This window comes from Pocillopora verrucosa, chromosome 5, assembly GCF_036669915.1.
Source record: "Pocillopora verrucosa isolate sample1 chromosome 5, ASM3666991v2, whole genome shotgun sequence".
NCBI classification, from domain to species: Eukaryota; Metazoa; Cnidaria; class Anthozoa; order Scleractinia; family Pocilloporidae; genus Pocillopora; species Pocillopora verrucosa.
The window spans coordinates 12,844,219-12,868,774 of record NC_089316.1 but is presented as its reverse complement, the minus strand read 5'-3'; the positions used below and the strand labels follow the sequence as shown (position 1 = coordinate 12,868,774).

General features: G+C 38.3%; 2 protein-coding genes and 2 non-coding genes across 4 annotated transcripts; 1 reads left to right on the top strand and 3 right to left on the bottom strand.

Annotated features, from left to right (window-relative positions):
- Positions 1–1,807: 1,807 nt before the first annotated feature.
- LOC131776743 (cytochrome P450 1A1-like) lies at positions 1,808–7,372 on the bottom strand. Its single transcript, XM_059092970.2, has 2 exons — positions 6,450–7,372; positions 1,808–4,565 (listed from the first exon to the last, which is right to left on the bottom strand). Exons 1-2 carry the CDS (start codon positions 7,289–7,291, stop codon positions 3,947–3,949), a joined length of 1,461 nt encoding a protein of 486 aa, XP_058948953.2. The 5' UTR covers positions 7,292–7,372; the 3' UTR covers positions 1,808–3,946.
- An 887-nt stretch (positions 7,373–8,259) lies between these two features.
- LOC131776742 (tyrosine-protein kinase transmembrane receptor Ror-like) lies at positions 8,260–20,300 on the bottom strand. The gene is made up of 9 exons (XM_059092969.2): positions 20,149–20,300; positions 18,196–18,442; positions 17,297–17,745; positions 16,493–16,828; positions 15,385–15,660; positions 14,759–14,946; positions 13,617–13,796; positions 9,638–9,857; positions 8,260–9,385 (listed from the first exon to the last, which is right to left on the bottom strand). Exons 1-9 carry the CDS (start codon positions 20,210–20,212, stop codon positions 9,222–9,224), a joined length of 2,124 nt encoding a protein of 707 aa, XP_058948952.2. The 5' UTR covers positions 20,213–20,300; the 3' UTR covers positions 8,260–9,221.
- Trnar-ucu (transfer RNA arginine (anticodon UCU)) lies at positions 11,125–11,198 on the top strand. Its single transcript has one exon. It is a non-coding gene; the product is annotated as a tRNA-Arg (tRNA).
- On the bottom strand, positions 11,522–11,593 carry Trnaw-cca (transfer RNA tryptophan (anticodon CCA)). Its single transcript has one exon. It is a non-coding gene; the product is annotated as a tRNA-Trp (tRNA).
- Positions 20,301–24,556: the final 4,256 nt, after the last annotated feature.

Genomic DNA, 24,556 nt, shown 5'->3' with positions numbered 1-24,556 from the left:
ATAAAAAGTGCATTCATGTATATTCTTGGTACAAACTAAGGCCCACACCCTTTATCGAGCTTTGCTGATCATATCCAGCATTCACCGAAACCAGTCACAGCTGAAAATAACGTTTTCGGTTTGTCACAAATATATCTTCAACAAGATAATAACCCCCGCTGTGGAATGGGTTAGCGTCTGGGAATTCAAAAGTTTTTTTTGCCAGAAATGTTACCGAAACCAGTCACAGCTGAAAATCACGTCCGCGTGTTTTGCTTCTTTACAAATATATCTTCAACAAGATAATAACCCCCGTGGTGGAATGGATTAGCGTCTTGGAATTCAAAAGTTATTTTTGCCAGAAATGTTACCCTTCGTGATTCGCCATTTTGAGTTTGAATCACAAATGGTTAGAAAGGCAGAGTGGACTGGAAGCTTTCTAAATATAAATGATTGACTATATAAATACAGAAAAACCAAATTAACAACATCTAAGGTGTATTCTTTCCATCTACAATCTGTGGGTTATGAACTACGCATCTTGCAGAGCGACGCTGTGAAATAGCGCATTCTGCACAGTGTACACTTATCTCAGACGTCAACCTCAACAATGAGGTTAGGAAAGCGAAAAGCTTTGGGTACTGATCAGACTCCTCCAAAAGGAGCAGATACGTATCGGGCTCAGAGGAGGGAGCCGAAAAATCGCGCTAACACCAAAGCGTCACTCCTAAAATACCCATCTTGACAGTTCCCTGAGGGAATACAACAGCCCTTTCAGTACACCCCCTCTTTCTAAACCTTCGTTGCTGCCTATAATTCAACCTTATTTCATTTGTGATCAGCTTAACTGAATTGAGTTGAAACAAGCAAAGTGATGTGATTATAGTTAATCTTTGATCCTTCATAAGGTTTCAGCCAAAACTGGATTGGATATCCCTCCTAAATGTTGACGCTAAAATCGGCCGAGTTCACTTTCTCAAATCATACGTATTACTATTATTATTGCGAAGTACTTTTTCTATTTAAGTCCTCAACTCCTGGATCTGTCGCGAATGGCAAGGGAGCCATTCGCGACAGTCGACTTAAAGGTCTATAAAGATATCATTTACCATATTTTAGTAATAGAGAGGGATAAAGGCACTTGCTGAGAAATTGTAGTCGGGGCGGAAACGGCAGCGTGTAAAGGGCATGTCAACCCAAAAAGATATGTTTTTCTTATACCATGTAAATACTGTCTTTATTTATTGAACTTTTGAACTATCACATCTGTGTGTTTTTCTGTTTTCGAATTTGGATTCTAGAATTGTAGATATACTAAATAAAGGTTTGTGAATTCATGGAGCTCTTGGACAACAATACATCAATAGTGTAACTTGACGCTACAAAAGAGAGTTGCACTTGAAAGCAGTAGTTTTACTAAGCTTGTAATTTAAGGATTTCAGACTTTATAGGATTTGAAAGGCTGGGCCGAGTACAAAAGCAATAGCTATCTGCAGGCCAGACAAGTAATAACTTTCATTTTAAAAACTGAATGTGGACAATTTTTGCGTATTTTAACTACTGTTTTTGGGTTAAGAATAAAAACTTAACATTTTTTTGTTGTTTTTGATGAGTATAATTCATTTTCACGCTTTGGCAGTTCAGCGCCCGACTGAGTGTAAGTCAAAGGGTCAACATTTTAAACCAGGTATGTGTTAAATATTCGGCAAGGTAATGGCGAAAGAGTAAGTTACTTTTGTTAAAATCGAGTGATCATTGCCGTAACTGGAACGAAACACAAATCTGTATCCGGATAAATAATAAGCCCACCTCAATTTGACACTGTCGGTTAAAATTTTGCCATTTTATTACGAAGTATAAGTTAATTCAGTGAGTCAGTTAGTTGGTCATTTAAGTATGATTTAGTCAATTGTTTACATTTAGAATCTAATTGCTTTATGAATTGAAAGTCTGAAGTGTTTTGGGTTTGAGCTAACGTGTTGAGTTTCCTTGAAATGTGATAGTCTTCTTTAACTTTCAAGTGGATGTGTTTACTGACCTTCCTTTGGACCCACACGAAAGTTCTTGTTTTGGCTAACGCAGTCACAGGTTGATACAGGTTATCTGAATAATTAGTTAATCTGTTGATCATTTCAAAAGTCTCGTGAAATTGTTTGGGTCAGTGTTCTAACGACAAATGTTTAATTTCCCAACTGAGGTCAACCAGCTGGCCACCCACCCATATCTATTGATAGGGAACATACAAGCATGTTCTTTAGAGCTTGCATAGTAAAGTAGGCCGGAAGAATGTAGACAGTCTGCAGAGGCGTAGAGATAGAATTAGCGTTTACGTCAAGCGGCTATCTCTTTGCCGTTTTACGGCTAATGGTTAATAACAAAGAGACCCTTTTTTATGATATCTTATAAAAAAAAAAAAGGCATTCAGACTGTTAAGGTAAGTCTTACATGTACAATCATTGTAGAATTCTATAGGGTATTGTAATCCATGAAAAAAAAGACCTCTGCTTAACAAGGCATCCAGGAATTGTTAAGTAGGAATAGGAGATGCTGCAATCTAAGAAACTCCTATGGCATATTAATAGTTCAAGGTTCACTTTTCGTCAATGTTAAGTAACAACACAGTTTACAGTTCTTGTCTTAATACATAGTCCTAATAGTAATAAGGTCGGTAAAACCTGGGCATCTAGCTCCTTTCTTAATCATCTGTGTTTGTTAAATACAAACGAACTACTGTTAGCTTTTCGGATACCTTTTTTTTCTCTTTTTTTTTTTTTTCAGAGTACAGCCGGCAAGCTAACTGAAAATTATAAATACTGCGCGAAAGCCCCTAGCATAAAACTAAAGGAACCGCAGGATGGTTTTGCATCCACCCAGCATGTACATTATAGTCTCTATAATGGTAGGTGGGACTGTTGGAAAGAATTACATGGTCTCACATCGATATGCCAAAAGATTCAAAGAGAGCTGCCGAACTTTACTGGTAGTTCAACTGGTACCTTTGCAAATAATTGCTTTGTGATGTATGCTTAAACGTTATTGTCAAAAGGTACACTGTATCTCAATGAAAAACTGAATTCTACATGCATTATGTTTTTACTGGTTCTTACTCATAACCTATTGGCAGTTAGACGCATAGATGACGTCTGACAAAATTTTGCATTTTCGTTACAGAAAAACAAATAGATTCGTGTTGCCCTGCGCCTGTTCATCAATAGATCAAAGAAGACGTGAAGATGTTTTAAGAACATCAGTAACACTTTTTTGTTCCTACTTTGACATCATATGTGATCTATTACTAACAGACGCACTATAACATAAAATCTTTTTGTTAAGTCGTCGCTTCGAAATGTATAGAAACTGCCGTCTCTAGTTATGACGTCACTTTAAAACAATAAATATCGGGTCCATATGCAAGACGTCGCATCTTCATATATGAAGACTATGGCCTGTCGGTACGATGTCACTTCCTCATGAACTGTACAAATTTAACGCTGGTGTGTGCCGGTATGACGTCATTTCTTCATATGAACACACATTTAAAGTTATGGTCTGTAGGTGTGACGTCCCTGCTACAAAATAGCTGATGTTTGCCGTTATTTTCTGTAGATATAACGCAACTAAACAGTGCAGGCAAGTTTTAGCGCAGCACGTGCTTGTGCCCAATCGTGCCCAGCCTTGTGCCAAGGCTATCAAGCGACATGGCCTACCAGAGATGATAGGCGAATGTCTGGGCAACGGCATTCTTCACCCACAAGATTTTTCGCTTGCCTCCACCGACTGACTGCAAACTATTTGTCTATCGGTTTGTTAAAAATATTTGTGCCCAGGCTAAGGTACATTGCTATGTTCTTATTGGCGATCTCTTGCCGCGATTGCTAAATCTGCTCAAATTCTAACACTAACGGATAAAAGGGAAATAATATTCCTGTACACACTTTCTTTCAGACTCGAACTGATTTTTCTTTCGTTACTTTTCGTCCTTGTCTCTGGGTATGGCATGCATCTGGAAGGGCTTACAATCAAGCACGACTCCGAACACGCTTTCTTCTTCTTTAGGTAATGTTGTTCCCTCGAGGCACTCAAATCTGAATCTGCTTAACAATCGGGCAAGATACAAGAAAACTGCTTTCCTCGCAAAAGACTCTCCTGTGCATGACCGTTTTCCTGCTGAAAATGACATGACGCCTTGCACGTGCAGTTGGCCGTTTTCGTCCAAGAAGCGCTCTGGGCGGAAGCTGAATGGGTCGACCCAGATATCGGGATCATGGTGTATGGCCCAGAGATTAAGAAACACAGTCGTGTCCCGAGGGATCTTAAATCCAGCGAGGGACGTGTCCCGAGTTGTTGAGTGGGGAACGGCGAGTGGAGTTTCACTCACAATACGGAGAACCTCGGTGATAAATGCATTTAAATAAGGCAAATTTGGTTTGTCAGAAATTTCCGGCAGGCGATTTGTGCTGCCTATGACGTAATCCAACTGACAATGGAGCTTGGCCTGCACATCCGGGTATTTAATGACGTAATATAGGGCCCACGTGATAACACTGGAGGGAGTTTCAGTGCCAGGAAAAAAGAAATCAGATGCGCTGTAAAGGATGAAAATCATGGTTATGTTTGAACAAAATAAAAAATCAGCAGTGAATTATATGTTATTCCATTACGTCCAAAGATTGATATTGGATTATTACTATTATCCAACTGCCCTAGGAAGAGTTCAAATAACGCGCAAATCGAGTAAAAATATCCTGCGATATTGGAAAGTTGGTTATTTTGTATAGTAAAAAAACTGTCTAACCGGTCAGCTGCGCGCTACGCTTCTCTATCTGCTTTGCCTTTCAACTTTTTTAAGAGCTGCGCATAAAATAAAGCAGTTAGATAATAAATAATTTACTAGACGTTATGGTGTGTAGTATCGGTGAGGATTTTTATTCTTTTTTCGTATATTGACTCGCCCTGCTGGCTCGTTAAGATACGGCACAAATTGGCGCCACCTGCTTAACCAATCAGATTAAAACTAAACTTAATTGCATTCATTTTGAAATCACTGGCAATCCTTGTGATCTAATAGGCTCTCAATATTCAATGGCACTAATTTATTCATGAGCCGCACCATTTTTTGTTTTAAATCGCATCTTTTTCCCAGCTAATGATGAAACTTTACTAAAATGTAACAACCAATCGCTTGTCTGAAGAAACCAATTAAATTGCAGGAAAATGAAATTAAAGCAACTTTTGCAACTTTCAACAAACCTGCAGCTCACTACTAGATTATTAAAACTTTTGAGCAGACTCAAAAATCTTGTATCTGAGAAACTGAATTTTGTGATTTCAAAATGATTGCAATAAAGTGCTAATTTAACTTAGTGTCGTACAATTTTAGCCTGCAGTCATACTTGTGATTTCAAATCACGTGTACGATTTCAGACTTAATTGTACCCCACTCAGTTCAATTACCATCATAGAACAAATCACGATTCTCATGTTTCCCCTCCCCCCCCCCCCCTTTTAGGCTGTTTGCTTGCTTTCACTTAGAGTTCTCATTGGTTTGTTGTAATATTTTTCTTGGCTCTGATTGGCCCTTGTAATTACACTGATTTTCGTTTTTACGAAACTCTATCAAAATGCGCTTTATTCAAAAAGTAAAGCAATGTATTGAAGCGTGCCTGTTGTATTAATTTTGCTCATTGAAAGAAAATGCAAATTGTGTTTTGTGTCAAAACCTTTTTGAGGTTTGACGCCAAAATGCAAAAGCTGAAGGCGACAAAAGCGAATATCATCTGGATTTCCTGGATGCATCTTTTAAAGGAACATGAAATCACCTAATTTTGCTTTTTTCCGATAACGAGAACCTCGACAGCATATCATTCACATCTCTTCTTGGTACTAATCCTAGACTTTACCCGTTACACATAAGAGGAGTTCTAATGCTATTGATAAAGACGATTAAGTCTTCTTCGAGTAACTCGTAAGACTCATAACAGCTTTCAATTCAATTTTAATCAAAGCTTTCCTTGTGTTCGCCGTCATGATTACGTCAGAGGTCCCTAAGGAGTCAGGTAAATTACATAATTACAGCCGCCGGCAAAACATTCTTTCTCTGTCTTTCATACTTTCACTCAACAAAGTTCTCCGCACTATGTAAATCACTTGTTTTCTTTGTAACAAAAGACAATTGCGCATTCGTGAGCATATTATCCTATTGTGATTAGATTCTCTAAACGCCTAAACGATAACTAAGAACAAAGCAAAATGCGACCCGAAGAGAATCAACTAAATTCTTTATTATGTAATTATTATAATTATTGCATAATATAATAATAATAATTATAATAATTATTATGTATATTATGTAATGATATATATATTTTTTTGCCGTATTGCTAAATAGCCTACCACCCTTACATTGAAAACTCTGTTAGTACGATCCTCTCAGAAACACCTGAACAGAAGTTGAGAACAATGCATCCTACCTTGAAATCACATGCTTCTTTGTAACCAAACCATCGTCGGCCATTTCGTGGAAGCCCTTCAGCATGGCATCCATCAAATCACGGATATTATCCTCTTGATAGGTCGAAACATGTTCCCCAAATTTCCTTTCAAAAATTTCATCTCGGATTTCACCAGCGCGCTTTGCTTTCTTGATGATGTTAAATGGAATATACTTCAACACTGGGAAGGTGTCGAGCAAATTAGCAGCACCGAGAGAATCACGAAAAACATGAGTGGCGTTCACAAGCTTTTTTATTTCACAATCATCAAGTTTGTGTTCTTCGCCAAAAATTAGAGACGAGAGGCAATTGGCTAAAGAATTGAAAACTAAATCGTGAGGATAAAATGGCTTTCCATCAAAGGACTGAAATCTGATGCATAACCTTTCTGCATGATCAGTCATGTTGGCTTTTGCCTCGGCTAGTCGCAGAGCTGATAAAGCAAGTTTATGCTGCTTCTTCCATGTCTTGTTAAAAGTTTGGAACACAATATCTGTACAATCTCGACCAAAAATGTTACCGAAGAAATGTGGAGGTCGTCCGGCAAAATCCTCTGCTTTTGTGACAAGCGCTTCTCTTGCAATTTCGTAACTATTGATTACAATGACTTTTCTTCTCCCCATGTGGATTCGGACCAATTTTCCATACTTTTTCGCCATGTTTGCTAAAGCTGCATAAGGTCTGTTTTGTTCGATCGAAAGAAGATTCCCAACCAGAGGTAGCGGGAAAGGACCAGGTGGAAAACATCGGAGTTGCCAAATTGTGGACGCGATATAAACAGCCACAAGAAGGATTAAAAGGCCGATGATTTCAGCGATCATGGTTCGGAATCAGCAAAGTTAGATCAGCAAAGAATTCACCAGCTCTAAAATTTCTGCGTGAGAGTAAGCACGGACACTGCAGTCTCATTAAAATACGGCTGAACTCGTAATAAGCGCGCAGTGCCTTGGGGTAGTGGGTGGCGGCCTCTTAAGTGCAGTTAGCAGCTGTTTCCCAGGAATTAATTGGCATCATGCTAAATATAAAATGTAATTCTCTCCGGATCTGCCCTCTCCTATTTGTTCTGATTGAAAACAACACGATCTTTTTGTATGAACTGAGTTTTAAACTTGTTATATTTCAGGCAACTTACGATGAAATGGAGCCAAACTTCAAAAATGAAGAAAACTAATTCAATTCAACACATGCTATTCAAGTTGATTTAGCTGATTTGGCTGCTTTGTCTGAGGAAAATGTAAATTACGTTCAAATGACAATAAACAATCTTAGGGAGCGTATAGTATGCGAATTTTTCCTAGATCCTTTGCGGGCGCTTCATTGATCCCTTGCGAGCCGCGTTGGCGTAATTTGAGACATTTACCAGCATAGTAAAAGGCTTACTCTTATCGGGATTAAAGACAACTGTTTGTGTCATCATCTCGTTGACAGAGATTATCTGTTAAATTACCCCAAACATTCCACTCTCCATCTCTAAATTAATATTGCAACGATGCATAAAATTGATGACGTTTTACGGCTCTTTGTAGCCTAATTTTTGGCGAGGGTGAGCACAGTATTTTCTTGTTTCTCTAATTTTACGGCGGGAGGCTGAGGAAAGAAAGAAATTCGTACGGGGGGGGTGAGCGACGGTTAAAACAAAAGAGGGGGGTGGGGCTGGGGCAAAAGAAGCATAAAATTTATACAAAATGCGCCATAAACATTTTCTTCACTCTGATGAGTCCATATTATTACTGCAAATTCAATTTTGCAGTCTAATTGAATTTAGAGAAATATATATCTAAACATTGTTTACCATATGGTACTTAGTAATTCTCAAGCTGCTCTAGTCATATAAAAAACCTATTTTTGTATTTTATTTTTCGATTAAAGAGAAGCACTGAAATCCACATCCATCTTCCACTATTAGTGGGAAACGCAGTCATTTCGCATTAACTTCGACCATCTACTTTTAATTACTGTACCATCAATCATGGAGCTTTTAACTAAATCCCCAACAATGAAGAAAACTGTTGAAAACTTTCTCGTCACTGAATGAAAAACTCGAGCTTAAGTTTATGGTTAGCCAGGTTTCCATTCGATCCCGGAATCCCTTGGATCCGACAGGGTGGGTGATCTTACTACCTCATCTCTATCCAAATGATTGTAAATCGTATAAAAAGTCTGAACATTAATTGGGAAATCAAAGCGGGTCAGTGGATAACATGGAAACCAAAATTTTCACCTAATTTTCCCGGTTTTTCTTTTTCAGATTGATCTGCGATACCAACTGAGCGACCAAAATAATTGTAATAAAGTGCACAAACTTATTGTTAGTTTAAAATCTGTTGCAGCTATAGAAGCCAACGATTTAGGTGATTTTTTATCCTCACAAAATTCTAGCAGTGGTTATACAATGGAAAATGAACACGTTTTTCTTATTAAGTATTTAAATTAAAACCAAAAAAAAATCGTATCATCAATGAAAATTCCACGTGCATTCATGCGTCTTAAGCGCGGGAAAATGCATGCGTCCAAGACTTAAATTTTTAAATCTGATTGGCTGAAAAGGAGGAGAGAACACTCTCGCTAGTAAATCAAAGCAATTTCTCTCGATATTGAATTAATTTTTCTCTATCTTTTTTTTAGTCTAGGCCTTAATAACAGTACCTGGCAAACCAATACCTAAAATGATAGGCAGTATCTTCAAAAACACACAACCATAAAGATTTAAAATCTGATCTTTAACAGCCTCGGTCTCTATTCTTAATGTTCCTACAAAATGCCTTCTTCAAAAACTCCGTCTTCGTCATCACTATGGAAACCAGGATTGCAGGCGATGTTGATGTAAGCGGAGGGTGGGGGAACACTACTCTGTGGAGCGCTTGGAGCTGGCTGGGAAATTTTGCTGGCTGCTCGTTCGGCAACGGGGTGCTCTTCTAAGAAAGCCGAGAAAAATTCACTTATTAATTATGTCAACTGCCCCAATAAAAAAAATTCAAATGATTTCCCCAGATGAATGCTGTGTGAACACAGTACGAGCAGTCCACGCTTTTTTGCGAAGTTCGTCACGCCACTCGCGCGACTAAAAATATAACACCAAATTTTCAAAACTTTTTAACGAAGAAATGAATAGTGACCAGAAAGGAGAGTTAAGCATCCAAGGTTTAGCTAATAAATCTTTACTCTACCATTTATCTCTTCTGAAGAGACGCCGATGTTCTGATACAGCGGTTGCTTGTCACTAACACACGGCGAGTCGAGGGAGTCGTAATGTGTATTCACTTCCTGTTTAAGCTGAGCTATCATCAGGGTAAAGTTTGGTCTCTGTGAAGCCTCTTTGTGCCAGCAATTCTTCATTATTTGATACACGTGATCTGGGCAGTCTTCAGGTTGCCCAAGATGTACTCCCTTTTAAATAAAATAGAGCATTTTTCAACCTCTCCCTAAGCGCTCGGTGGGGCCAGTATTAAAATATTCCTGCCACCTTTTCAACTTTTCACATCCGCGATTCTACAATTGCTGAACTTTAAGTCTACCTTCTCGAATGTTGAGTGACCCTTGCGTCTGCATGCCCACCTCGCCCTCAACTGAGGGAAACGGTTATCAGACTTTTGGCCAACTTTGGGTGCTGTTAAAAAACGTACTTCAAGCTTTGGGCGAGATGACTTTTTCAATAACATTAGACTAAAAGCTCTTGGCGTACGAAATTATCTGCATTCGAGTAAAGAAGAAGCCATTTCTTTCACTCTTAAAACCATCGATGAGCAGTTGTTTTTGTACAATATTAAAGGAAAATGAAAACACCAATCTTGTGTATTTCTGACAAAAGAAAACTTGTGGGATTCATTGCCGTGTATCTTTAATTTCAATCAGTCATAAAAAAAAAAAAATTGGGGTCACATAAAATACGTTCTGAATTATTTTCGATCCGATGCAGAAAACTCAGAGGTTTGTTATCAGATGCAAGAGGGAGGAAACCCTGTAAATAAAGATCACTGCGTCAAAATGCAAATATTTATTGAGCAACTGTGAGGCGAAACGTGACATAAAAATGGAAAATAGTAGAATTTGGCTTAAGCGGGCGAAGAAAGATTTGACGAATTATTTAAACGGAAATTCGGTAAACGTAAGATACTATTTTGTGCTGTTTTTGTAGATTTTATATTATTCTGCGGAGCTTGATGGTTACTATAATAGTGGATCTCTCCGTGATTTTCATGATAGAAAAGCAACCTTTGCATTGCTGAAAGTCCAGTGATTACAAGTTCACAAAAACGTTTCACCTCTAGATTAGGTATTTCATGCACGAGTTGGCCATAGGTATTCTCTGACTTGGTTTCTGTTTCGTACACACCAAAACAATTATTCGCGTCAGTCTCGGTTAAAGTGGTGAATATTTATTTCGCTGATTCACAGGTCGTTAAATGTTCTTCACTATTCTCGTAAATTTTGGTTAATAATTATTAATTACGGCAACTTCCAATCCAGCAAACTATTCTTTCTTTCTTTCATAGATGTAAAATAGCCAAAAATAAGTAAAAATACGACATAACGGTGTAAGATAGACAGAAATAGCTCATGAAATCCGAGACCGAGGCGGATATTGTTATCCAATGCCGTTTAATTTGAATAAGAATGTATTAATACATTAATTTCACACCTTTAATTCAGCGCAGCCCCTGTGGCGCAATGGACTAGCGTGTTGGACTTCTAATTCAAAGGTTGTGGGTTCGAGTCCCACCAGGGGTGCATCTCTTTTTTTTTTTTTTTTTTTTTTTCCCCAATTTAAATCTTATCAGCTTGTATATTCATTATTTGATTTTTTTTTCTTTTTTTCGTTAAATTACAACTTGCCTGATTTTTCCCTCTAAGGAAAAAAAACTTACCAAGTAGATTGTAAAGCATAGTTACGATCGCACTATTTTTGAGTAATTTAGAAACGAGTGAAAAAAGACTAAGCGAGCTTGCCCTCAAGGAAGATAGAGCAATACCTCGAAAATTACGTGGGAAGATCTAAATACAAAAAAAAAAAAAAGGAGATGAGATCGAAGGAAATTTAAAAAAAGGAGAGCTGACCCCGACGTGACTTGAACACGCAGCCTTCTGATCTGGAGTCAGACGCGCTACCATTGCGCCACGGAGTCCACCACGTCAAAATAGTGGCGAACATAATTATTTGAACACGTCTTTTCAATATGCGCTTGCACTAAGTCACAGGCCCGACGTAAACTGAGAAATGTTTGGATATTTTTCAATTTGGAGGAACGATCAGGAACATAGAAAACCTACATACAGTCGAACCTGTATTGAGCGGCTTGTTTGTATTTTCTTCTATCTGTATTGAACGGTCATTTGTAAAGCGGAACCAATCAAATAAAACTAAGAATAATCTTTCAAGTAAAATTTTGGCATGTTTTATCGCTTTTAAAAACACCCGCCATTACCCGTGGATGACCGCTTTATATCGTAGTGAATTGTGATGAAACATCTCATTCAACATCAAAATAAACGAATTTTTAAAACGGAGTGTTGATCAAAGTGCACTGTGAGCAAACTCGTGGATTGACAGATGAATTACATGATTTTTGGGATTATGTTTAATGTTATCTGGTTTAGGGAATTTTGTGATTGATTGTCATATTTAGAGTACGAGCAGTAGTTCAGTGTTCGCTAATGTAGCAAAGAAACAAAGTAACGTTGGGATAAGAAGGCATTACAATTGAAATGATCATGCTATCACATTTGACAAGGGTGGATGATGTCATGTGATTTAAACAGATGTCATTTTTGTTTCTGGTTCAAAAGAAAAGGTTGAAAGTAAATGCGGGTGAAAAGTGAAATTTACTGTCTATCATCGTAAATATTGGAAAATCAAGGAAATACTATCTTAATGAAAACATTAATTATTCCCTCTTAATAAAATGAGACAAACGGGAACGAGTTTTGAGCGATATAACTTAGCCCGGACTGCCACCGTCATTTTGGATTTCCGCCTGGGTAGATTTTGGTCACGTGCTAGGCGTGCTAGGCGTGCTAGGCAACGTATAATCAAGAACAAGATCATTTCAGGCCTATTTATCAATTTTGTGGTGTATAACTTTAGCATTTTAGTACGTAGTATTTATTTTGAATCTTCAAATTGTCTTGAAACTTAAAAGAAAATTGTTCTTTAAAAATTCACTGAAAATCGGTAGCCAAAATTATTTTTCAGGTGTTATTTGATTTTCGTGTTAACCTGTAATTTCGTCAGTCGCCGGCACCTTTTGTTGCTTCACACAGAAAAAACACATGATACGAAATGTAATGATCGATTTTGTCCCAAATCTCACGCTATAACAGAAAAAGCCTTTGAACACCTCTAAACTCCGAGCGTTTCGAAGTGATATTTTTAATGAATCTCCGGATTGTTTTCAAGTTCAAGTATTGTAACTTCCAATTTTATGAAAAACGAAGGTTGTTCTCTTATTTCAGTGTGAATCCTCGCGCGCTTGCCAGTCGCTGGCGCCGCTTGTTGAAACTAAAACGAGAAAAATAAACATTGGCTTCTTTTTCACTCCACTACTATTCTTAGAAACAAAGGTCGCCGTTTCGTTTGTTTATTACTCGCCAAAAACTATCAAATGCACTCAAAAGCCTAAAATCGAAAAAAGGTTTACAGGATTCGACCAATCGAGCGAACGAGCGAGTGCCATTCTCACATCAAATCTAAAACTCGCTCTTGCGCATGCGCGCAATTCACAAGTTAAAAATGATCGATCTTGTAGCCGAAGAAGGCGAATGTTAGTAATTTCGAAGGTTCAGAGACCGGCGCTAAACTGAGACTCATCTGGAATGCACCATTCCATTTAAAATCCATTCAAATCATTTAAAGCTAAAATAAAATTAAGAGATCTTGTTACCAAGGGAAAAGTATTCGACAGACACCCGTACGGGTCAAAAACCTATGGTTTTACAGCTCACTACATACAATAAACTTCAATCACGTTTTTTCACCATCTTGAAGAGCCGGTAAATCGATGGAACTGTCCAGCATTAAGTGACAAGCCATTGGCAAAGCATGAGAGGGAAGATAGGAAAACCTTCAACAAAATTATTTTATATATTTCTTTTCTAGAAGATCTTTGTTGAAAAATCTAGCATTCTAGCACTCATAAATATTAAACCCACCTTTTTGATAAATTCCACGACTTCTTCATTGGTGTATCCATAGTAAGGCTGGAGTGCCAGTGTGTAGATCTCCCACAGAAGAACACCAAACGAGTAAATATCAGATTCCACGGTAAATTTACCCAACAGTAAAGCCTCAGGAGGCATCCAGCGGATTGGAAGCACAGCTTGCCCTTCCACCTTGAGAAAGAAGTACGGAGATAAAAATACTATTTAAGATAAATTGGTGCATTATGACAGCCCCCGTGGGCGCGTTGGACTCCTGAGTCAAAGGTTGAGTGTTCGAGCCTCACTGGAGGTGTATTTTTTTGCGCCATACCTCTTTGCTCTCATTTCTATTCGGTTGGTTGCCGTTGATAGACAAGATATTAGGGAGTTTATGGTGTCACTATGCCGACGTGTGGTAAAACGCTGCCGAAAAAACGCAAGTCATTTTCCTCACTTTCACTTCGGCATAAAATATGAATGTAATGTTGAGTTCAACTTAAAAACGTAACTAAATTGCTGTCGAGGTTTCCTTCCTAAGATGGTGATTGCACGTTTTTATCCTGTATGGGAAGGCCAAGAAATGTACAAATTTTTAAAACGCACGTGTGTTTCGCTATAGTTTTGCCCATTAGATCTTTTGTTTCGCTACGTTCTCGTTGCCGTCGTCATCGTGTCGAGTCGAGTAATGAAGAAGAGATAGGAGGGGTGCAACTTTAGCTGCCTGACATAGTCACGAGATATTGAACTAATCCATGGACGGGGGGATTGTGCTTACCTTGGACGAGCTGAAAAGAGGGAAAGGGGATGGGGGGACGAAGTTGAGGGGCCCTTTCAAAATGACAAGGACTTATGAAATGCGCAAGTGGAAAAGACCAAAGCGAGAAGCCGAAAGCGAGAGGGCCCACAAGGAAGAGATCAAGGAGTGAGACCCAAGAGAGAGAGGTTTGCAGGCGACAGTAAATTAAGTGTGACGTTCGGGGTCGCGAAAGGAAATACTTGGCTGCTGCTATTGCCAAAGTCCTTCATTTTAAAACTTGTGTTTTGCAAACTATTTCCGTGCTGAAACTTTGATTCAGTACAACTCATTCAACACTTTCTAAAAGTTAGATAATAAAATGCTAAAGAAGGAAAAGAAGAACGATACAGTAGCCTACCTTGTAGTAGTCAGAAGCGTAGATATCCCGGGACATTCCAAAATCAGAGATCTTTACAATAAGACCAGTACCCACAAGGCAATTCCTAGTAGCAACGTCTCTGTGAACAAATCTCAGAGTCTGCAGGTGCTCCATACCAGCGGCACATTGTAATGACATTGACATTAGGTCATCTTGAGTAAGGTTTACTGCAATAATAGGGAAGTTAAATGAATTAGGATCCACATTTTTACCACGAAGTACTCCTGACAACGTTCCCCCACAAAGATACACTGAAGGAATGATGAGTACTCTCTCAAAAATTGAAATATGACAGTGATAGTAAAGGTCGGAATCATGTAAAATTTTCAAAGGTCTCCCTATTTCCTTGTTTCTTCTCAATATCCACGGACCACTTCTCGTGCGCTTAACTCTCAAAGTTCCGCGCGGCGCGACAACATCCTTTTTTTTTTTTTTTTTCATTTACTTATTTTTACTCGCGCGACAGTCTACGCCAAAATGGAAGGATTGCTCGTAGTCTCTTTAATCAAGGAAAGAGGGTAACAACATTTTAATAAACTGTTGAACCACAAATGCTTGTAGAGAAGCTAAAGCTAACACATTTAAGTTATTAAAAGCAATCTTACCTCTTTCCTTCTCATCGCCTTCAAAGAATGGTCCAGCTTTTCTTAGATACTGATTAAGATCTCCTAACTCCATAAACTCAAAGATCATTCCATACGGTTCTTCCTCAGTAGACACGGCTAACAATTCAACAATGTTTGTATGATGCAGAAGGGACATCAATGCAACTTCCTTGAAAAAATCTTCTTTCGTTTCCGTCGAGCATCCTTCTTTTAATGTTTTGACAGCGACCATCAATTCTGCTTCGGGTTTTCCTTCAATTAAACCATATGCTCTTCCTAAAGTAGAGAAGCACCAGCACAATTAACCCTTGAACCCCTAAGAGTGACCAGTATGTAATTTCTCCTTATAATATCACCTTTGAATCAGACGTTAAGGTCATGAGAATGAAGGAAATAATCACCAATTAAAGAAATCTTAATTGTTGAACAAATTCTCCTCATCAGCATCTTAAGAAATGTATAAAGAGCAGAATGGAGAAAACGTATACTGGTCTCAGGGTATAAGGGTTTAAGTAGTCCGGCTGAAAAGATCGACGAATTGAAGTTATCACTATGAAATATTTCATGATATTCATCAACTTTTGTTGATGTTGTCATTTGATAAATTTTTTTGAAAGAGAAATGTGGTAAGTTTCTAAAAGTAATTGCTGAGCCTCATGGGTTAACAAGTAAACAATTTGGTTTTTCATCAACTAAAATGATGTTCAAGATCGACAATACATCAAAGCGAATTTCGTAAAACTGAAGCTTGAAGAGTGTTAGCAGGATTCGTAATAGCGAAGGACTGATGCTAAAAAATGATCAACTAGCTGGTGCGTTTGTTAACTTTCCAAGCGTAACTTCATAGCTGCGTAGCTCTTCGTGCTTTTATTTTCCATTTATTTAATTTTGTGTTTTGTTTGTTTGTTGTCTTTGGACGGGGGGGGGGGGGGGGAACCACTCGTATCCCGCCGAAAAACAACTTTCCCCGTCACAACTTGCGCAGTCTTTTACCCTATATGGTCAAAGTACGTTGTACGAGCTGATTGCCTTTAGAAATCCGTTGCCCATTGCTGAGAATTAGACCATATTTAAATATTATCCTTCTTCGCAAATATTAATTACGTACCTAAAAATACCAAACCAAAGTTCCCGGATCCAAGATCCCTGACATATTCTATACTGGTCAGCGGCAGCTGTTTGATATCATCAGGATTAAACAGACTCATGACCTTGCTCTCGTCGAGGGCGCGCATAGCCTCGGCTCTAATTCTGTCTCTCATTGACAAGGCTGTGAAAGTGACGCCCGCGAATCCTTGCATCGATTTTTTCTTTCGCCGTTTAAAGATACAAGCGATTATTACTGCAAAAACAATAAGTGCTGCGACCCCACCAACCGCTCCAGCTAAAGCGGCCGTGTGTGACCTGGGTGGCACGTTTGTTACTGTTTCAGCAGTAGAGAAATCTACGGTAAGAAACATATACTGTATAAAGCATGAGGTTATACTTTTACTAATTTTTTTTAAATAATAATGTTGTTCAGTTCAAGAGCAATAATAGGCATTGACCCGCTAGCTGGGATGGGAAAATTTTAAAAAAAACTGCATACAGGCATAGAGAACTTTACATGTCAACGGAAAATAAAACTGACAAAATTAAAGACGAGGACGATTAAAAAGGATGATTTCGATCCATTCGAAGCTCAAACATCCCCTCCTCAGGCAATCCCCGGACATGTGAACTTTTAAAGATTATCGGTTCAAATCCCGCCCCCTGGGACAAAAATTGTATTCAAACGCCCCACCCAAGTGCCGGATGTGAGGCAAAATCAGCGACCACGACTTTCTACTTTGACCAAGCATCAAGACTTCGGACCTTACAGACCTTTTGTTCTAAAGATTTCGCAAGCGAAAGTGAACTATTTCATACTTACCGAACAGACCCCAGTGTAAGCAGGTGGTATTAGTTGCCTTATAGCTATCAGAATAGTTCAGCTTGGCGCAGTCAGGAACTCCAACGTGTGCGAACTCAATACCAAGTTTTTCCAAAATGTATTTTGCAGCTCCAAGCATTTCTCTCATGGCAGAATAACACTCTTGGAAAACAACTTCACAGTCTTCTCTACAGTAGTGATACCGTTCATTGTTCTCATTACACGGTGGCAGAACGTATAAACAGAGGAGAGCTTTTAATATGTCCTTACATTTTTCTTGGCCGTCGATCCTATTAATGGCGTACATAAACTCCAATATCACACGCTCGGTTCCATTCAGTCCGAATCTGCTGTCAATAAATCTCGGGGACCAGCGGTACTCCAGCATAGTGTAGTTCAGCCATTGGTCACACACCTGGCCATGATATACCTGGCACGTGCTCTTGGGACTAAAAGTCAATAGCAAGATGTCTAAATTAGAGTTAACATGTGTCCCATAAGGAAAAATGCTTAACAGGAGAAGGTAAGGCGTAGCTGAAAAAGGAGGTTCCTAGAGAACCTGTTTTCTTATCCTCCTCCCCCCCCCCCCCGCCTATTTGCCACCAAAGCATGGTATATAACGCAACTCAGTATATCTCTAAATGCCTTTAATAGCCTAAACGAGTCAACATTTTTTTAATTGTTAAAAGTTTCGTTTTTCTTCCTTTGGAAGTTTATACTTTTGGGCGGAATAACCAGATCTTAAGCTAGAGAAGCTCACAAGCAATGGGCCACCACTTGGCGCAAGTGAAGACTACACCTGTTTACCTAATCTACATCGTCTCTTTCACATAACCAGTTAAAAAACAAGATGAATACTATTGTCAAGTACATCAATAGCCAGTCACTAAGAAACATACCCAGCTGGGGTGGAGAGAGGAGCTTTGGTGCTTGAAACATAAGACGTTGTCATAGGAACACTGGTTGTGTGTGTTGAATTGGCTCTGGACTGATTATTCGCGATCCCAAAGCACCTAACTGCATTTGCATTAGAAGAAGAATTCCAACAGCATCCCCGACCCAGGCACTCATCTTGTGACGTGTTGTGATGGCCACAGAACACCAACGTCAAATTCGTTGAAATAACGGAACAATTGTTTGCCACAGCTTACCATGAAACACAATGAATATAAGTATACCATTGTCGATCCTCAAGTTTATATTTAATTTTTGATTGTAATATATTGATTGCGTATATAAACCGAGCCGTGCTGAAAAACATCTTATTGATAATAATTACTCTTAAAACTGATTAAGAGCCAATGTGATCACTTTCCCATATTGTAAAATTTAGATTAAACTTGTTAAATTTCCATTAGAAATCTATTTTAATCCTCTCCATCGTTGATTATCCTCGCTTGTAGATTGTTCTTCCAATTTCAACTTATTTCTATCCAGCTACGCTATCATTTCCAGGCTGTTGTTTACGCCGCTGGACTTCTTTGTGTATTAGCGGGCCTGAGTTCACGCGGCAAGAAAGTTTGTCAGTCACTGACTTGGAAAAAAAAAAACATAACGATAATCTAGCAAAGGTAAGGGGATAACAGCACTTCATGACCACCCCTTAACCACGCCCTTGTAGTTTGTAATCGCCTTTAAGACTAAGGTGATTTTTTTGCAAGGCTAAGAAATAAGGGCACCGCACCCTTATTTCATTGCTGTGCCTACGAGTATTTGAAAAAAAAGAAAAAAAAAACAGAGAAAGACGATTGACTAAGCTAAGAAATGAACTCCTAAGAAAATCATTACGATTTCCGGATTAGAAGGGAAAAAAAAAACGATTTTATGAATTAAGAAATGAACTCCTAGCGAAGGTTCTTATTAATTGGCAGCTACATTACTCCAGAACTGATTTCTAACTTTGTTTATACTTCCGTAACTATTTTACTGGATTTTTTATACGCCTTCAATCGTGTTACGTGATCTTTTGTTTACCTTCAAATTAATTACTGAATTTTTTTCTTTGGGCTGATTGTTGTTATGTAATGGATCTAGTAAGAGCACGTTATTGTTGTGTTACATTGAGACTATGTTATACTGGTACGAACTTTGGGACGAAATGATAAAACAGAAATCTATTTGATTTAATTTGTAAAGGTTCTCCATACGAAAGGGGATTTGCGCCATGATTTTGACTGTAACAAAATGAAGATAACCAGTTGTTTGCTTATAAAATACATGTTTAGACGCGCCACGATGGAAATAACAAAAGCGTCCGGTATCGCTCTGGAAAAAAATTATTCATCTCGTTTCATAAATCCCTTGATATATATTATTAGAGGTGATTGAAAACTGCAACAATTTGTATCGAAACGTTAGTTCTGGTAAGCTATCCATGTTATAACAAGACATCTATTCCTGAAAATATTCTCCACACACTGTGGGTTGACGGACATTAGATTGTTTATAAATTTCACAGCCTCTTGAGTCCTGAACAGACTCCGGCAAATGATAAATCGAATCAGTTAAAAATGTTGATATTTATATAATGATGTCAATCTTTAGAAACTAGAATTATTTTAAAAACTAGCACGAGGTTAGTTCATGATAGGAATTTGGAATGCTGACCCTAAAAAATGACACGAGCATAGATCATCGAGAAGGACAAGTGTAACATCTCCATTTATCCCCGTCGAATTTAAGAAGATGCATCTTTACGTCAATCTTATGACAGTATATCGATTCAATTGAATAAATTTCAGTTCGCATTTTGCTGAATCGCTGCGAAGCTCTCTGTAAAACTATTAAGCTAAACAATGAACGTTTGACCCCTTGTGTTACCCAATTACAAAACGCAATTGTATATTACCTACCAGGTGACGAGAAATACGCTGCAGAGCAGCCCAGCAAAACCATGAGAATAACTTTCAAGTCCATTGCCTTGTGATAAAACTCACGTGAGATAAAAACATTAAAATCGAGGCTTGCAGCAAATTTTCAGTTTCTGGATTAAGCGATTGGCTCTAGCGAGTGATTCGCAATGTTAATTGTTAACTTTCAAGTACAATATTGTAAATCCCTGTCCGCTGCGGTCACCAGTGATTTTGATGACAGACGAGAGCTAAATGAATAAATTTTCCAGTTTGTTTCTTTACCTTCAAGTGAAAACAGTTCAGTTATATCCGCGTGGAATTTTTCTTTTTTTACTTGCAAACTGGCTTACATTTTCAGAACGTCAGCAAAAATTCCTAAGAAAAAGATCTCGCACTGTTTTTTCTTGATAAAGATGCATATAACTTTTCCTGATAACTCGAGTGATTCACATTCAACACTCTCCCAAACTCAAAGACCTGATAGCGTTACTGTTTGCATTTCATAGTCAAAATAAACGTAATGGAAAGATATTTCTGCGCATAATATGGCCCAAATTTTATTTACAGTTTACTTCTGTTATTAGGGGGAGATTTAGTGTCCACAATAGGGGTACGAGAGAAAACAAATCTTATAAAATAATATGTACGTGACGTGGCCTCACGAACAGGAAAAAGATCCGGCCGCAAGTAGGAAGTTCTTATGTTCGCACCCAAATTGAAGAATGGTTTCTCTACTTTCATTTATCGTAATGTCGCTTTATATTATGTGTGTCTAGATTTTGGACGAAGTACTTTAGTGTCCGCTATGGCGAAAGCTTAAACATGTGAAATTTCGCGCTAAGAGGGGATGGATATGTCCACATTCGAGGGTCGACTGTTATTCAAACACGCACACAAGCAGTGAAAAATTGAAGTGGGCGCTATCTCTTTTTAAAGAGTTTGTAAAAAAAATCAAATCAGTGCACTTAGCGTATAATGAAGACAGGGTTTTTTCAAGAGCAAATCAAGGGGAATAGAAGGCTCTTAGCTCCTTACTTTGTGATAAGAAATGATCAATGCACAGTCATTCTGTTTGAAGAAGAAGTTTATTTTCTTAGACGTCCGCATAGATGCTAACCTCGATCTAAAGGCGATGAAAAGTGACGAGAAAAAAGGAAATGGTTAATTCTCGAACAAGAATTAACTACTTTCGTAGGATGAGTTTTTCTCGGTAGCGGCCGTTTCTAACTGTATGCTTCATGTCGCTAAAACATTTGAGACGACTGATTTTTTTTTTGTTTCATATATCTAAACCGTTGTGAAATGTTTCCACACAAAAAATTTATTTCCTAGGTTTATTGTGAATTTAATTGTGTATTAAGTTAGTTGTAATTTCGTTACCGTTAAAGTACAGAGTTAATGTTACAATTAAAAGTAGCATGTAATTGGGAGCGGCATAGGGTAATGAAATAAGGTATTTGCAGGGCGTTTAAGCGCGTGGGAACTTAGCAGCATGATTGTCAAGTAAAGCCATGTTTAATAGGAAATTAGTGCCCACGAATTGTTGTAGAACGTGAGTGAGTCTTGAATCAATCTCACACGGAATTACGTATCTAGGTGTGGATTTCCTTAGCTAATAAATGTGACATTTTTGTAACCCCAGGAGTAGATTGTAATAGAGTAGATGGATCGCAGAACGGAACGTGTAATGCTGAATTGTCGTCAATAAAGCCTGAATCAAGAGAAAGTATACAGTCCAAGATTACTGAACCAGCGTGTGCGGAATTCTCAGCAACGCAAGTAGGAAATTCTGCGAAACAGACCAATCATAGAGTGAGATCAGACAAAACCAGTGCAGTCCCGTACTTCGTTTTTTTGCCCACTATGCCTTACTTCTGGGAAGGCCGTAGGTATTACTTTTTGGTGTCAAGTGAGGCCGTCAACTTTCTCCAGGTCCCCACGGTTTTCAAAATGGCGGACTATCGTCAGACACTCTTATGACTCGTACTCGTCCCGTGTAATCTGGTCATTTCCGACTCTAATCATCGTTGTACGTCTCCGCTCAGGTTTCTTCGGATTCATTTTTGGTTTTGTGGGGTTTAGTTCGATGTCCGTTAAACGGCTACGTCGTCACAAGTCTTCACATGTGCGTTTTCCTCTGACATATCTAGCATATCCTTTCACGAATACTGTAAATTAAACAGAAAAAAAGGGAAAAGAAAATAAAGAAAAAGAAATTTTAAAAATGTCGACGTAGCCAGGGCTCGAACCTTATACCTTCAGACCCACAGGAGTAGGTACATCCAGAGCGCTAGGTACGCAGAGCGTACGTACATTCAATTCAAGTATGTCGTACTCTAATGATTTCTTGCTCTGTCCCCGGCCTGTTAATTAACCAGAGTACAAACTATATGTTCTAACCGTATCCTCTTTTCGTCACAAGTTTGGCATCGACAAGAGCTGTTCATTAACCTCTCTGCATGTAGGCGCATGCAGAAATAGACTGCCTTTTATTTACTGTCTTGTTCCACTGAGCTCAATATTTCATTCTCAATCTTAAGGCTACATTTTCTCTCCTCCGATTGTCCTCTTCTCGATGCCCTCTTCCTAATTTTCTATCAAATTCTTCACCCCGATTTAAAGTTTTAAATCAGGAACATCACAGTCCATTTTCAATAATCCTTAAACGAAACATTGATACAAGGTTAATCTCGGCCAACGGTTACTGATATTAACAAAGATTGGCAGAAAGATTATTGAAATATAAAGATTAAAAATAGATAGAATTGAAAATAGGTCACTGTCTTGGTTTAATAATTGTGAATACAATGACTTAATTTAAGACTAATTCTGCTAAAAAGCGCTTGTAATGTTCTCCCCCTTTTAATAATGGGGAACTCGAAACTGGCTTATTCAGCAGTTCACACGGGTCTACGGTCAACGTTCGAAAAGTGATTATTTCAAAGATGATTAATTTTGTTTGTTCATATTAAGCTTCGTGACGGAAAGTTGTTATTTCGGATTTGTGGCTAAAGAAAAAGCGGTCGCTTTGTTATTTTTATATTTCTACCATATGATATCAGCACCACTCAAGAAATTAAGTGAGTTCAATACAATTTTTGGGGAGTTTTTTTTCTTTTTAGATAAATTCCGAAAATGTTGTGATATGCAGAATTTAAAAAAAAAATTCCAGAGAGATTCTTACGACATCTTTCATGATATCTGTGCATTAGCCACACAAACGAGGTCAGAGCTTTAAACTTGACTGTCTATCACAACATCACGTCTCTCCAACAGCCTTTCTATCAATCGCTTCGACGAAAGGCTGACGCCCGAAACGTCAGCTTTTAAACTCTTTACGGTGGCCAATTTGGGTTATCAACTCAGTTCGTAATACTATATTGCTCTTTTGATACTCTCCTACCGACGCAGCAACAAAGTTTCCTTAGAAACTTACTGCCTTTATTTACTTGTCTCAGTCCATCATATTAAATAACAGAGCGTATTTTCCTCAAATTAGCTGATTATTTTTAACAACTAAACACCGAATGAGAGGTTCGTGATCTGCGATGGATATTTCCACTTCTAACCACTGACGTAAATAGTCGTTTCTGTATAAACTACAACAGCGAGATTATATAGCTCAAATAAAAGATTTCAACTCATTTATTCCTGCATCGATTGCAAAAATTTTCGGGTGCGAGTTACTATCCGTGGACGTGAATATAAAAGCGATCTTCGCAGTAATGAACACTGCTCAAGCAGTAGTGAAAATAAGGCCTGAAAAAACATGTAGGCCTGTACAGGCCTGCATGCTTTTTTTTCATTTTTTTCTTTTTTTTTTTTCACGCCTCAGTTATTTACACAACTGCTCAGGTAGGGTTTATCCAGGTTCAAAGTTTTTGAAATATATGATTTTTATAATTTTCAGATCTACTGATGCCTCTTATAGTGGAGAAAACTGACTATTGGAAAAGGTAGGGGGTTTTGATTGACCAGGCCTGACACAATAAGGGTTTGTGAAAAAGTTATGGTTCCTGTCAGACCAGTCATGTTGAGCCTTAGACGAGGTCACTTAGGCAATTTTTTAATTGCCGTCTCGGGAAGATCTTCGTAAGTTACACTACTAAACACAAGGTAAAGGAACCGCAGCTTCTAGCTTCCAATGAACCTCTTTACGTGCAGCATCGGAGACTCCAGTGGTTGATGCTAATTTTTTTAAATTTACAAAAAAAGCCCTCAGACTGCATGCTAGACAAACACAAATATCTTATAACCATCGTAATTCAGTATTTGGCTTAAATTGGGGATAATGAGATTCCAGCGATTGATGCAATTTTTTTCTGTCTGATCGGTCAAGTAGAACCTTAGACGAGGTCGCTTAGGCAATTTTTTAATTGCTGTCTCGGGAAGGTCTTCGTAAGTTCAA

Bases quoted from the DNA above. Each gene is read 5' to 3' on its own strand.
- LOC131776743 (XM_059092970.2), bottom strand. From the start codon at position 7,291: ATGATCGCTGAAATCATCGGCCTTTTAATCCTTCTTGTGGCTGTTTAT. The intron at 4,566-6,449 runs GTAGGATGCATT...CATCCTTTACAG, and splicing joins AAGAAGCATGTGATTTCAAG to CGCATCTGATTTCTTTTTTC.
- LOC131776742 (XM_059092969.2), bottom strand. From the start codon at position 20,212: ATGGACTTGAAAGTTATTCTCATGGTTTTGCTGGGCTGCTCTGCAGCG. The intron at 16,829-17,296 runs GTAAGTATGAAA...TTCTTACCGTAG, and splicing joins CTTACACTGGGGTCTGTTCG to ATTTCTCTACTGCTGAAACA. The intron at 15,661-16,492 runs GTACGTAATTAA...TCTCTACTTTAG, and splicing joins CTTTGGTTTGGTATTTTTAG to GAAGAGCATATGGTTTAATT.